Here is a 14409-nt window from a genome sequence, read left to right as displayed (position 1 = left end):
TTTATACCATTAAGAAAAATATGTTGATCAAGTTTGGCCACAATTATGAGAATTTCTTTTTATTTCTTATAAAAAAGAAAATATTAGGAAAATTTTATTTTAATATATATAATAAATAGTTGTAAAGTTATAATTATTTCTGTTTCTTATAATTTAGGATCTATTTTACTATTTTTGAAATTAAATTATTATTTAGTTAAATAATAATATATTTATATTTAAGTACAAACTATAAAATGTAAAATATTAAGTAAAAGTATTAGATAGTTTTTTTTATAAATTATAAAAATAAAATTAAAGTTTGTTTTTTACTTTTTTCGGTCAAAGTTTACTAAAATATTTTTAGAATAAATTTAATTTAAAAATAATTAGAATATGCTAATATTTATCTAAAATAAATATAATTATAAGTTATAAACTATTTTATTACTTATATTAAAATTTACCATGTATTATTATCTTCCCAATTTTTATTGGTTTTCTCTTCTGAGATTGCCTTCTGGGATCCTCCAACCAACCTTTGTTCATTTCATTAAGTTTAAACCAAAACGAGGATTTTTCACTGGCATTTTGGTGGGTTTCATGAAGATGTAAGAGCAGCGACAATCACTCACCAAGAACTGCAACATAAATTACATCAAATACAGAATATTACACAGACAGAAAGAGATATAGAACACCTGCGTACCTACGGAAATAAACTCAAATGTTGAAGAATATGTTCGGACCATTATTACTGTTATTGAAAATCAAAGTAACAATTTAAGCAGAGAGTGATGAGGCGTCATCAATTATCCATGGAGATGATGCAGCGGAGGCCCTCGCCTTTCATCATGTACTCGAATGCCTTGTTGATCTCCGAGAAACCAACTCTGTGCGTCACGAATTTCTCCAGCTCCAGCTCCTGTTCATCATCATGATTTTTACTTCAAACCAAACTGCAATCAACTCAACATTCATGTATGTAAACTACAAAATTTACCTTGTTCATGTACTTCTCAACCACTCCCGGGATGTCGCTGCGGGGTTTATAGTTGCCGAAGAAGGTGCCTTTGAGAGTCCTCTCGTTCAGCACATTGACCGGATGAGTTTTGAACGCATCGTCTTTGTTCGGTACTCCAACGAGCACGGCCACGCCCCAACCCTGCAATCACCAGGCAGAATTCAGTGCCCAAAGCTCATGTATGCTGTGTGGGATGCGAGTAGTGGAGTGGGGAAGACAGTTACATCGTGAACGCATTCGAATGCGGATATCATTGCATTGACGTTGCCAGTGCACTCGACGCTGCGGTCCACTCCACCATCAGTCATCTCAGCTAGCACCTGATAATCCAACACTCAACATCTTAATTGAAAATTCCAGGAGGAATAATAGCACAATAATCAACGATCCAAGAGCGACACGGGGCAGACCTCTTGAACAGGCTTGTCATGATCCTTTGGGTTCACAAACTCTGTTACGCCAAACTTCTTTGCTGTTGAAAAGAAGAGCTAGTGATTAACTAAATAACAATCATCGATTTGCATCTATCATGTGGTACATTCAAAGCAAAAAACCTTGTTCGAAACGATTAGGGTTTAAATCAATGCCGATGATTCTTGAAGCCCCAGAAATCCGAGCCCCTTCAGCAGCCTGAAAAACAAGAAAGTAATACTAATTAATACTATCTTCCTATCCGCATTGAAACCCCACAAGACCCAACACGTTGAACTGTTAAAATCCAACTCACAGCAAGGCCCACGGCCCCCAACCCAAAGACAGCAACGGTTGAACCCTTGGTCGGTTTGGCGACATTTAGAGTAGCACCAAGTCCTTCAATCAGCCCAAAACACAACTTAACAAATCAAACACAAGTACAAAATATGGGCTTCTTCTGTAGTACTACTACATTACAAGAACAATCAAACAACCTGTGGATATCCCACAGCTGAGGACACAAACTTTATCCAGTGGGGCTGCTGGATTAATCTTGGCAACACAGCCAACATGGACAACGGTGTACTCGCTGAAGGTTGAAGTTCCAAGAAAATGGTAAATTGGTTTCCCATCCTTGGAAAACCTCGTCTTGCCATCACCGATCATGACCCCCCTGTCTGTGTTTATCCTCAGAAGGTCACACATGTTGCTCTCCGATGATTTACAGTGACGGCACTCCTTGCACTCGCCGGTGAACACCGGAAGAACATGGTCACCAGGTTGGAGTTCGGTGACGCCTTCACCTACGCTCTCTACGATTCTACATCCAAGAATCGAAGCAAATGAAAATTTTTCTTTTCATTACCATGAACATAATAAAAATTAAATGAATCTAAATTTGGATATAAGCCTACGTACGCTCCAGCTTCATGTCCAAATATGCGAGGAAACAGGGGTGTTTGTCCCTGCAATGCCAATATCAAGAACAACCTCAATGATCTCAAAGTACAATACCGCAATGCTTCAACTCATCATTTCAATAAAATATACGAAACTGGGGTCCATTGAAAAATCTAGTTCGATTTAGGACCTGCTATATATGATGTTACGTGTCCTTAGCATTTCAGAAGTATGCATCTATATAGATATCTACCTTGTCAGAAGTATGCATCTATATAGATATCTACCTTGGCTTCCCAGAAGTAAACATCAGTGTGGCAAAGGGAGGTGAAAAGAATCTTCAAACGAACTTCCATTTTCTGCGGCGGCGCCACCTCCACTTCTTCAATCACCAGAGGCTTCCCCGCTTCCCATGACACGGCGGCTATAAAACAAATTTCAAGAAACCCAGATCGTAACTTCTTGAGTAAAACAAAGACAAAACCCCAACAAAAATAACACACCTTTGCATTTGATGACCTGACCCTGAGTGCCAGACATTTTCTGCTCTCTCTCTCTCTACTAAAACTCTGTGTCGTCTCTGTGATGGACTGCAGTGCAGAGATCGGGTGTTGCGTGGATTTATATATATAGAGAGAGAGTGTAAGGAAGAAGAGAAATGATAACAGTTGAGGTACGTGGAGCGCATACACGGCTACAATTGTGTAGATGGAGAAGATGGTTCTTGTTTCCGCTTCAAACCTATGATCTGTCTCTGGATTGCTCTTACACCAACAAGTGTCAAACACACGATCATCGCCCTCTTCTACACTCTGTCTTCGTTTCTCCATCTGTCCCGCAAACACACGCTTGTGTTTTTCAAACCGCTGACTAACTGTGCTAATCATCTTCGTTCCATTTTCAAGTTCTCATAACTAATTTAGGTTAAAGACAAGGCTGTCTAAGAAATAATAAGTTTCATTTTACATTAATAATGAATTTTATTATTTTTTTAATTCTATTTAAATCGATGAAATCTCAAGAGAAGGGACTGTAACTATCCCAAATATTAAATAATGTGAATTATGTTATTTCAACATTACCATGAATTGTACTCATTTGATGTTTTTCACATGCAAAATATGTTAACCCATTAAAAATCCAGCACAATTTTAGTTCATTAGTCATTGTGGTACGTCGTCCTACATGCATATAATAAATAATTTTATACTTTTTAAATATAAATAAGCGTATGATATATAACCTTATATATTACATTAAAAAAAGAAAGAAATAAATAAATAATATTTTATCAATTAATATAAATTTTAAAAAATTAGTTATTTTATTATAAAGGGCATTTTTGACTTCATAAAAAATTAGTGTGGTAGTGCTATTAATAGGCCTTTGTAAGTGTGGAAGAATTTTTTTTTTTATATTAGTATAGATTACAGTAGAAGTTCTATAAAATTAATACTCAATAAATTAATGATTTTCTTTAAATAATAATTGTTCGATCCCGACTTGAGTCCAATGTCTAAACTAATAATTTTGATAAATTGACAAGATAATAAACTTTTGGAAGACCCTTATATAAATTTATGGTTACTTCAATATTATAAATTAATAATTTCATTAAATTATAAATATAATTAGGACAACTTAGTAAAATGTGATTTTATTGTTGTTTGCTTCTTTTTAAAATTTAAATCTAACTGAATTTCATTTATAACTTTTTTTATTGCATCTTAAAGCTCCGTAGTTGCATTCTCATTCTAGAAAAAAAGAAAAATGGGAAAATTGTTGACGCTATGAGTATTTTCTTCCCTGTAATTAGTTGTAAATGCATTGTATTATTTTCTGTTTCATCTTCAACAGGTTCACTGAATAGAAAAAAAAAATCTCTTCAAATTAATAAATTATTAATTAATTAATATATTTTTAAATGAATAAAATTATGGGGTTTTTATATTATTAATTTATAGAAATTTTATTATATTTGACTTGATCCAAATCCAACATCCATTTCAATCAAATTTGGTATCCAAATGTTTATTTGGGCTTGGATGTGGAGTTGGAACATTTTACATCTCAATTGTCTGTATCATATAGGTTCAGAGTCGAAAAGGATATATTATTTTTGACTAACTAAAATTCCAATTTCAGAGTATAGTATTTTTTTTAATAATAACGGCAATTATATATTATTTTGATATAAATACCCAAATATCCAATAACATTAGTACGTATAACCTCAAATTTATTCATAAAACCTCATTTGCAACTAATAAGATAAAATATTATTGATAACTTCAATACTTTTTGCCATCGCATTACGTGCACTGAAATATATAAATTCATAATAATTAATTTTTTGATCAAATTGGGTTCGTATATCCAATCAGGTTTAAAATTTAAAAATTAATATGACCAGACTCAAATTGGAAAGCGAAAAATAAATACCCCATTTATTTTTTCATTGCGTTAGTTAAAAACGTGGAATAAATATGGGTTGTATTTTTCTAAATTATGCAATAATTAGAGTTAGATAATACATAATTAAAAAAAGCAAGTAATTTAACGGTAGCTAACATAACTAAAAATCGTGAATTTGATTTTCTTTTCTTGTTTCCTTCCTTCATAAGCCCAGCAATATGTAGTAGAGAAGTGTTACTGGTAATGACACCAACATGCCAAATATGACCCTGCAAGAGTAGCAGAAATGCGTCTTTAGTTTTGATTTTTGATAATTACTGCCTAATTAATTTCTTTAATTTAGGGTTGCTGGCTAGTGACGTACCCTGTGCTCAATATATCGGGATGTAGTCCGTATTCTCTTGCAAATACAAACGGAACAATCCCTTGGGGAAGAGCTGCCTAAATTTCAATACAAACATCAAATTGTAACTGTTCAAATTCTATTATATTTTTTTATTCTATTTAACGTATACACTTTTACATATATAAAATATTTATTTAAATAACGTAATTTGTATTCACACAATGTGCATATATATGTATGTATGTTAATTAAAATAGAAAATAAAATAAAATTTTCAATTCAAATGACTTAATTAGTACCTGAACTATGGCTGCATGGAGGTGCGCTCCTCTGAGACCTACGGCAACGGATGCAGTAGACATTACGGTGGGGCCAACGATGAATCGAATGGCCATAGATATCATCGCCATTTTTGTGCCACAAACTATTATTCGAGGCTGAAGTGCCATGAACAGTCCTATATTCCGAATTTTTATAACAATTTATTTTAATTTCATGTTTTATAATAAGAAGGAAGTTCAAATATATGCGTATATATATACCCAAGCTAAACATGGCCATTCCAAGTCCTGCATCAGAAATGATCGTGATGGAGTATTTGAGTATGCTAGGCATCCCCACTTTCCATCTGTTCATCATGAAAACAATTGTAATTAATCTTTTTAATTAAAGTAATTAATATACATATATATATAATTAATTAATTATTATAAATTTGAAGTAATTAATAGACTTACTTAAATGAGATTAGAGACCATAAAAGGCCTAAGACGCTGGAATAGGTGTTTGGATTACGTGAAAGCTTCCTTCCAACCATGATCAGAATAAGCCTTAGCATCACAAGAGCATGTGGCATTTCTTGTTCTTCATTATTTCTTGAAATTCCCTTTTCCACTTCAATCTTTGAGCAGTCTCTGAAGCTAAGATCCTTATCTGAATATATATATATATATATATATATTTTAAATATTCACAATATTAAACAATTGAGGTAATTACAAATGTTAAACTATTAATATTAAATAATTTTTTTATTTTAATAATTTAAAATTTTTAAATGTGGTGATCGTTTAACATAGTATTAAAACCAGACAAAATAAAAGGTGTTGGATTTGATTCTCTTTGTCATCTATTTATAAAAGAAAATTTTTACGTGTAGGACTTACACGTGAGGATAATATAAACTTTTAAATAAAGTTTAACAATAAAAAGAAGGGTTAATTATACTTGGACTCCTTATAATTAAAAAATATGAAATTCTATCTTTTCTCAACAAGTTTTAAAATTACTTTTACACCCCGTTTAGAAATTCTTGCTTACATCTGAGCTACTTTATTAGAGTTTGAATGAAAAATACTGGCGTTAGAAAAAAAAAATTACATAAATTTCTTCGAATTTTGAATTCGTTACAAAAGGAATTACATAAAATTTTAATTTAACCTCTCATTTAATGTTTAGATGTAATAATTTTGTACTTACAATGAAAACAATGTAATGATGTTAACCTCTCTCTCTCTCTATATATATATCTATCTTTATAAGTACGCAATAAATAAATCAGAATGTTAAATGAGGGACAAAATTAAAAATTTATGTAATTTTTTTTTTAAATTTTTAGTAATGGTTATTTTTAGTTCAACTTCTAATGAACGGGGATGATGCATATGTAAATGGGGAATTTTTAGAAGGGGCATTAATTAATATAATTTTAAAATATTTTAAGAATAATTATAATTTCATACTTTTATATGGAGGTAAATCTAATTACCTTAGAAAGAAATATAAATAATAAAGAAATGCACAAAAGTAGGAAAAGCGTTGACAATGAGGGCGAAACACATAGAGTGGAACATCATCATCAAACTGTATTTCCTTTTATATATCGGGGGGATGGATGGGATGAATGATCAAACTGTCTTATTACATAAATTCAAATGGACAATCATTAGAAATCCCACATAATATCAAATTCCAATTATAACACACGTGCTTCTTTGTAATAATGTAATCCATTACTAAAAGTTTACCCCCACTCATTTTTTCTCCTTAATTAATTAATCTAACCACCACCCCCACAAAAAATATTGAAAAACTAGAAATAAAATCTTTCTTTTTTTTAAAAAAAAAAATATTTTCTCTCACTAGTAGAAAAATAAGAAACAAGAAAAATATTAAAGAAAAACTCTTGTTTGAATTAGATTTTTCATTGCAATTAAATTCTATAATAATAAAAAAAATCATAACAAGTATAAATTAACCATGAATCCTCAACGGTTATTAGCTATTGTTTTTGTAAGTGAGGTCAAACATTAGTCATGAAAAATATTTTGACTATGGCTAAAAAATTATGATAAATATTAACAAATCATGGTAAAAGTTTAATTTTTCGCATTGATTTTGTTTACCATGTACGATGAAATGTATACGTTATAATGATTTTTTAAATCACGGTTATATATAAAGTAACAAAAAATTAATATTTTTAATTTTCAATTTGAATTAACTAGAACTTTGGAGATTAAAATGCACAAGTACATTGCACAAAGGTATGTAGGAGTAGGACCAATTCCACACTTTCTCGTGACTGAAACTCATTTTTTTGGACACGAAATGAGAGAGAATTATACGATTACACTTTGGTGAAAAGTAAAAAGTCACACTTTGTGAAAACCAATTGCTTAAGTAATTATTGAAGCCACTATTTAAAAAGCGAGTATCATGACTTGACGCTATATACATATATGAAAATGCAATTTAAGAAAAAACGTGTTTGCTTGAGTTACAAGCCAATTTTAGTAGGTCCTACCATAAAAAATACATAAAACTAAAAAGGTGATATATATATATTAAGTGGAGTAATTAATAATTAAGATTAATTAGTTTAAGATATATTCAATATTATTACATAACTATTTACTACTACTTTTATCTTATTAGTCAATTTATAATTTGATAATTGGACCATGAAAATATTTTAAAATCATCAAATAGTCAACCTATTATATGTACATAAATATGGTCTTGATTTTAGAAATTTTCCTAAGGCAATGAGACGGGGGCATGAAAGAGGTCAAGTCAATTCTTGTCCGGTCAGAGCAGGTGAAATACGACACAACAAAACCTATGTTCCCAGAGTCTTGTGACAATAATGTCCATATATGCAAACCCTACACCCCCATAGACAGCAACGTCTCTCTGCATGCACCATTCCCTCCTTTACATGTTTGTCTAACTTCGATCTAAGTTTTGTTGTGTATTTGTTGAGTGATTAATTTATAAATTTTTAAAAATTATTATTATAATAATTGTATCATATTTATTATATAATTAATTTGAGTATCTTATATGTCAAATTCAGAATAATATATAAATTGTGTAAAAGTAAAAATAAAAAATAAAAAAATAACATGACATGTTTACTTACCGCCAACATCATCTCTGAATCCTTGTCCCTCCACCGGCGACTCCCAGACCATTTTGACCGCCGGAGACGGCTGCCGGAAGACCTTCCCCGTTGTGGGACTCATGGCGGTCAAGTCCAATTCGTTGAAGTTCGAAGCCCTTGGCGTAGGTTGCAGCGAGTACGCATCCGATGAGGCGTAGCCCGAGAGCTGGGGACTAACAGGTTGGTGCGCGAACCCGAATTCGTGGGGCGTGTTGATGGAGAAGATTTCAGCATTTGATAGATTTGATGCTCTGGGGGTGAGCCCCATGGAGGACGACGGAGGTGCCGATGATGTGGAGCGTCGGATGCGGACATGGATGCGGCCATTGTTGTCGATCTCGGAGTCGGTGCAAAGCGGGTCACGGCCGTCGAGTGAGATGACATCATTGTCTATGTGGAATTTGGTTATGGCGGCAGCGGTTGGACCGGGAAATTGGGTTTGGATCAGAATGGTGGCTGCTCTGTATTCAAAGAGGAAGAGTAGTAGCGTGTACCTGCATGCATCAAATCTCATATTTCAATATCAACAATTATTTTAATAGTATTTATATAAAAAATATTACGACATTAAACCAAAATTCATAATAATTTAATTATGCTTATTCATTTTAGTGGGTCTCATGAAATTTTTCTATTTTAATCTTTACCCGAATAAAGTTTGACGGGACTAAATTAATCACGTAATAAGTATGATTGATCACTTTTTCTAAATTATACATAAATTACACTACAAATATATTACATTTAGAATATAATTTATTTTAGAATAAAAAATATCCAATCTGAACTAGACTTTCTAACAATTGTAATATAATTTTAACTTCTATTTTTTCAATGATTGAAAGAAAATTAATTAATAGGACTGTAATTTCTAAAGTTTTAGGAATCCAAGGTGAAAGGGACAATGTGAAAGAAACTGTACAGTGGTCAAAAGAAAAGGCAACCATCTCATCTCATCAATCCCATCTCTAGACCAGCAACTGCAAATACACACTTTACGAATAGCTTTTGGGTTAAAATTCAATCCACTTTTAAGGTTACCCCATATGTTTGCTTTGTGTTTCCTAACTTTTGCACCTTACTTTCAGCTTAAGCCATTATTTAAAAAAGATCAATTCATTGTCTAAATGAATCTTTTTGTTTGTTTATCAGAGGATGTTTAAATGAATTCTAACACACTGGTTTGTTGCAATTATACCATAAGATCATTTTATTAACTATGATAGCTTGAATTCAAAATATAGTAACAATGTACCAGATAATGCATTGGAGGACAACTAGTTGAACCATGAGGCTCTGCGTGAACTCGCCATACATAGCATTGAGCAAAGGGATGCCCATAACCAGAGTGTTGGGCAAAGTAGAAATTGAGAAAAGAGTGATGAGCCAATCCAACTGCCCTTTGTAGATGCACCAAATGGAGAGCAAGCTGAGGACGAAGGCTTTGGACAGAGTGTCGGCCAATATGAACTTAGTGTCCATCTGGTACGGATTGTTCTGAGAGATGAAGTGGAAGGACAGAACCGGGACGGCAAAGATCGCCACGAAGCGGTTGATGCCGGAGCATTGCTCCGCCGAAAAGATCTTCCACCATTTCACAGACGCGTAGGCCACCAGCATTGCAAAGTAAAGGGGCACCATCGCGCACATTACTTTATAGAAATCATCTCCACTTATCATCTTTGTGTGTTGTGAGAGAGATCAGGGACAGTGTGTGGGATTGTGTGCGTGTGCGTGTGTTTGTTGGGGTGTTCTTATATAAGTAATTGACAAGGAGAAGTGAGTGCGTGTTGGGGTTCTTATGTTTTGGAAGTTGTAAGCAAGGATGACAAATTGCTATTAATGCCTTCTAAATGTACTTTTCAAGAGAAAATTTGAGTGGGCTAGTTACATGGGGGTTATTTTAATTTAATGGGATTTGATCTGGATTAAATTAATTATATAGTATGTACATATATTTATTATGTGATTGATATAATTTAAAGATATAAATCGATCATATAATAAATATATTATTTTTACTATATTATTAATTTAATTCGATTAAATCTAATTTGGTTAAAAAAAATTATATGTTTGTGGGCATTTTTCATTTTTGCTTCAGAATTGATAATACATTTTCATCAAATACATACATAAGGGATAAATGATTAAATGGGTACTCCCCACCCCATGTAATCATCATAAAAGTTTGTGCAAGAAACAAGTAACAAAAATTATAATAAGATTAAATTTGTGTGAAAGATTACTGTAAACGTTTATAATAATATATATATATATATATATATATATATATGAATCTTGACAAGTAGTTGATGTACATCATACTTGAGCATAATTTTTCAAGAAAATATATTAAAAAAATTCAATATTAGATTTGCTACTGTCAAATTGGTATCCAAAATTAAAATCACCAAATAGCGATTTTTTCATTAATTGATGTAGATTTGAGTTAATAATATGAGAATTGCATATTATTATGTAGTAAAATTAGGGTTTTAGGAGAAGAGAGAGAAATGGACAGAGTTTGGTGCAGTGCTGGAAACTGAGCAGCAAAATTTGTCAGAATGTGTTATGTAAGCGACAATCCAAAAGTGAAAAGACATGCGGCGTGCAATGGGCCCATCAACATCTGCACGCATGCGCCGGCCCATCATCTTCTATCTTGTCTCTCTTCTCATTGTCCTCCTCCTTTCACCATTTCCTTACCATCCATCACATGGGTCTTCAAATCGGGTCTATTTCTTTACGGGTTGGCCCACTTTTTGATCTCTTAGCCCATCCATTTTTATGCGGAAATGGGCTCAAGTTGAGTCCAATGCGGAGATCCTGATCCAAGAATTTGAGGTCTTTATGTCAGGGAAGTTGGGCTTACATTTGTGGTGCACGTAAACGCAGAAAAAAGAAAAATGAAAGAAACTTCCAGTAGTATAATGTCAGGAGATCTCACCACGTCCACAAAAATGAAATCTTGCTGCCCAGCCTTCCGTTCTTCAACAAAAAATAAGCTCAGTGGCTGATGAAGTAAGTTCACACGAACAGCACAAGAGTTTTTCTTCACACTTTTGGAGTTGTTCTCCTCAATTTTAGGAAAGATTTTGAATATTCCTTCGTCAAACTTGGTTTGTAAAGATTAAATGGGCACGGTTGTTCAATCCATTTCTGGCCTTTCTTGGAGGAACAACAGGCAGATTGTTGCATCTCAAGGCCTGGTTTCTCAATCTGCACAAGAGAAAGCTCAATCAAGAATCAGGGCATCTGCAGGCTCAACACAAAATTGGTGTTGTACTGTGGAAAATGAGGAATTTTCAGGCCTGATGAGTAGAAGGGCAGCTATGGCATCTGGGGTTGCTTTAGTTTCATCTGCCGTTGTTGGATTTCCAGGAGATGGATTGGCACTAGTGAAACAAGGTCTTCTGGCGGGGAGAATTCCTGGCCTGTCTGAACCTGATGAACAAGGTTAGTCACCTAGTCTTGATGGGATTTGCATGAACTGATCTAATGTATGTTCTTGAAGTATTTTTGTTTATTTCAACTCTTGGTATGTTTGTGTTTCCAAAAAATCTGAGCTCTAGGAAAAGCTTGATCGATAAACGCATTGCAGAAAGGCTAAACGCGAACAAAGTTAACAAAAATTCAATGAGGCATTTCATCAAACATCTTGAAAGCAAAACTTCTTGAAAATATTTCTTCTTCAAACTGTAAAAGAAATTTACAATATCAAAAAGATCACCTATTAATGGTGGAGTGGAGCAAAAGGGTGCTGTGTGCCGAAAGTTACTAAAAGGTATCAAAACTTACTAAATTGTTGCTTAATTTTGTTTTTAAACAATATATATAGAAATACTATATTTTATTATTATATAAAATTAAAATAAGAGATATGTTGACTAATAATGGTGAATTTTGAATATAAACTTAATATAATATTGAATATGGACTTAAATAATATTTATTAATAATAAAAAAAACGTGTACTTAAATAATATTTATAAATAATAAAAAAAAGGTGTGAGCTCGCTATGGACATAAAAAATAGAGCTTGAGCTCGAGCTCGCCAATGGCTCAAGGTTGAGCTCCAATGCGAGCCAAATCGGCTCATCTTGCACCCCTAGTTTATACTTTATAGCCACCTTCAGATCCTGCACGCTAAGTTGAAAATATTACATTTCAAAATTATTTGCTTTGAAATTTATATATCAATGAGATGTTGCTAAAACTTTAAGCTGCTTTATAGTTTGGTTATCAAGTGGATGTTATCTTAACTAGAAGAAACTGCTCAGACAGGTTGGAGAACATACCGAAGACCAGACGAGAAGTCGGGCGGTCACGGTGTTGGGTGGAGTCCCATCATTCCATATTTGTTTTCTGTGCCTCAGGACTGGGAAGAGGTTGCTATTATCATCTTGCCTTAATGAAGTGAACCTTCAAGTTTCATGTTCTTAAAGCCACGACCTTGTGATTTACATCTGCCTTAAAAGTTTTCTGCAAGTTTCTGATAGTTTGTTTATGTGGTGTAACAGGTTCCTGTGTCAATTGCTGACTTGGGAGGCACAGAGATTGATTTGAGATTTGCCAGCCCGAAAGAAGGACGCATATTTGTGATTGTTGCTCCAGTTCTAAGATTTGCGGATAGTTAGTTTCTCTTCCCAGAATGTTTCTTCTGCTTGACCAAGTCCTGACATTCATAGAAGAAGCTAAGCCAGATGTAATAATCCAGGTTTTACTATAATTTGCAGATCTTGGTGATAATGCTACAATAGAACAAATAGGGACTCCAGAGAAAGTGATTAATGCATTTGGGCCGGAGGTGATCGGGGAGAATGTAGAAGGAAAGGTTTTAAGTGCTGAAGTAGCAGAACACTCGGGAAGGAAATATTATCAGTTCGAGTTAGAGCCACCTCATGTTCTGATCACAGCAACAGCAGCAGGAAATCGGCTCTACTTGTTCAGTGTTACTGGAAATGGTAAAGATTCATTACTGCAATTCAATCTTCATAAATATAGCTTTAGCTAAGAACTTAGTTGAACTATTTATATTTGTTTTCAGGTCTTCAATGGAAGAAGCATTACAAGGATTTGAAAAGGATAGCCGGCTCTTTTCGGGTCATCTAATACCAAAATCATACGTCGTCGCAACAGATTTAAGTCCTTGGAACCCAGTATACAGGAAATACCCATGAGTGCATGAGATTGATTTGAGCTTGTAGTTAACATGTATTTCATCAAAATTTAGTGATGTTGTAGAGTACTTGCTCCCCTGTTCTGTACATCATAAATAGTCTATGAAGGACATAATCTGTACACTTCTATACTTGATCTCTTCAATAGTTTATTCTACAGAAATTTTGAGTTGACACTCTTTCTTTGACATAGCTGCTTTTACACCCTCACAACAGAAAGGGACAAGCTTCGACTTTCTCTGCTGGCAAGAATTTTAAATGCCTTAAAACATAAGTGCATTGCGTCCAGGTATTTTCTTAGATCCTTTAGCTGAAAAGACAACTCGCATTCCTTTAGCCATCTCCCATCTTTCAGAAGCTGCATATATGTTTGATAAGGTGTTTTCTTAGATCCTTTAGCTGACAAGACAACTCGCTTTCCTTTAGCCATCTCCCATCTTTCAGAAGCTGCATATATGTTTGATAGTAGCAAATAATGTGTATCATCGTGGAAAACGCGATAAGAATTCAGCTTACTGACCAATTCCAGCACATTCTCTGCCATAGTTGTGTCGGAGTGAATTCGGCATGCCCAACGCAAAGCCCCTAGGAGTCTGTCATTTGGTGCCATGGGCATCCTCTTTACTAAGTTGAAAGCATCTTGCAATTTACTTGCCCCCCCCATCAAATCAACAAGACAACCATAGTGTTTTATGTTGGCTGT

At 33.6% G+C, this 14409-nt stretch overlaps 3 protein-coding genes across 3 annotated transcripts; 1 reads left to right on the top strand and 2 right to left on the bottom strand.

Moving 5' to 3' along the window:
• Positions 1–610: 610 nt before the first annotated feature.
• On the bottom strand, positions 611–3011 carry ADH1 (alcohol dehydrogenase 1). The gene is made up of 10 exons (XM_011076480.3): positions 2821–3011; positions 2605–2741; positions 2336–2382; positions 1912–2237; positions 1731–1813; positions 1558–1633; positions 1414–1475; positions 1228–1323; positions 983–1144; positions 611–904 (listed from the first exon to the last, which is right to left on the bottom strand). Exons 1-10 carry the CDS (start codon positions 2855–2857, stop codon positions 788–790), a joined length of 1143 nt encoding a protein of 380 aa, XP_011074782.1. The 5' UTR covers positions 2858–3011; the 3' UTR covers positions 611–787.
• A 1743-nt stretch (positions 3012–4754) lies between these two features.
• On the bottom strand, positions 4755–10322 carry PIN6 (Auxin efflux carrier family protein). Its single transcript, XM_011076479.3, has 7 exons — positions 9779–10322; positions 8503–9017; positions 5816–6011; positions 5621–5706; positions 5378–5535; positions 5097–5173; positions 4755–5001 (listed from the first exon to the last, which is right to left on the bottom strand). The coding sequence occupies exons 1-7, from the start codon at positions 10201–10203 to the stop codon at positions 4935–4937; spliced, it is 1524 nt and encodes a 507-aa protein (XP_011074781.1). The 5' UTR covers positions 10204–10322; the 3' UTR covers positions 4755–4934.
• Positions 10323–11504: 1182 nt separating this feature from the next.
• On the top strand, positions 11505–13880 carry LOC105159418 (thylakoid lumenal protein (Mog1/PsbP/DUF1795-like photosystem II reaction center PsbP family protein)). Its single transcript, XM_011076477.3, has 5 exons — positions 11505–11982; positions 12811–12914; positions 13047–13158; positions 13263–13490; positions 13574–13880. The coding sequence occupies exons 1-5, from the start codon at positions 11661–11663 to the stop codon at positions 13636–13638; spliced, it is 831 nt and encodes a 276-aa protein (XP_011074779.1). The 5' UTR covers positions 11505–11660; the 3' UTR covers positions 13639–13880.
• Positions 13881–14409: the final 529 nt, after the last annotated feature.

Source organism: Sesamum indicum, linkage group LG3, assembly GCF_026168435.1.
Source record: "Sesamum indicum cultivar Baizhima isolate 11 linkage group LG3, ASM2616843v1, whole genome shotgun sequence".
NCBI lineage: Eukaryota > Viridiplantae > Streptophyta > Magnoliopsida > Lamiales > Pedaliaceae > Sesamum > Sesamum indicum.
Note: the sequence above shows the minus strand (reverse complement) of the source record. Positions and strands in the feature narration are given on the sequence as shown.

What these genes read in the sequence shown, in the direction of transcription:
- LOC105159418 (XM_011076477.3), top strand. Translation starts at nt 11,661, where the DNA reads ATGGGCACGGTTGTTCAATCCATTTCTGGCCTTTCTTGGAGGAACAAC. An exon ending in GTCTGAACCTGATGAACAAG is followed by an intron (nt 11,983 to 12,810) that starts GTTAGTCACCTA and finishes CTGCTCAGACAG; the next exon opens with GTTGGAGAACATACCGAAGA. An exon ending in AGTTCTAAGATTTGCGGATA is followed by an intron (nt 13,159 to 13,262) that starts GTTAGTTTCTCT and finishes TATAATTTGCAG; the next exon opens with ATCTTGGTGATAATGCTACA.
- ADH1 (XM_011076480.3), bottom strand. Translation starts at nt 2,857, where the DNA reads ATGTCTGGCACTCAGGGTCAGGTCATCAAATGCAAAG. An exon ending in CCCTAATCGTTTCGAACAAG is followed by an intron (nt 1,476 to 1,557) that starts GTTTTTTGCTTT and finishes TCTTTTCAACAG; the next exon opens with CAAAGAAGTTTGGCGTAACA. An exon ending in CATTCGAATGCGTTCACGAT is followed by an intron (nt 1,145 to 1,227) that starts GTAACTGTCTTC and finishes TGGTGATTGCAG; the next exon opens with GGTTGGGGCGTGGCCGTGCT.
- PIN6 (XM_011076479.3), bottom strand. Translation starts at nt 10,203, where the DNA reads ATGATAAGTGGAGATGATTTCTATAAAGTAATGTGCGCGATGGTGCCC. An exon ending in GTCCTCCAATGCATTATCTG is followed by an intron (nt 9,018 to 9,778) that starts GTACATTGTTAC and finishes TGATGCATGCAG; the next exon opens with GTACACGCTACTACTCTTCC. An exon ending in ATTCAGAGATGATGTTGGCG is followed by an intron (nt 6,012 to 8,502) that starts GTAAGTAAACAT and finishes ATATATATTCAG; the next exon opens with ATAAGGATCTTAGCTTCAGA.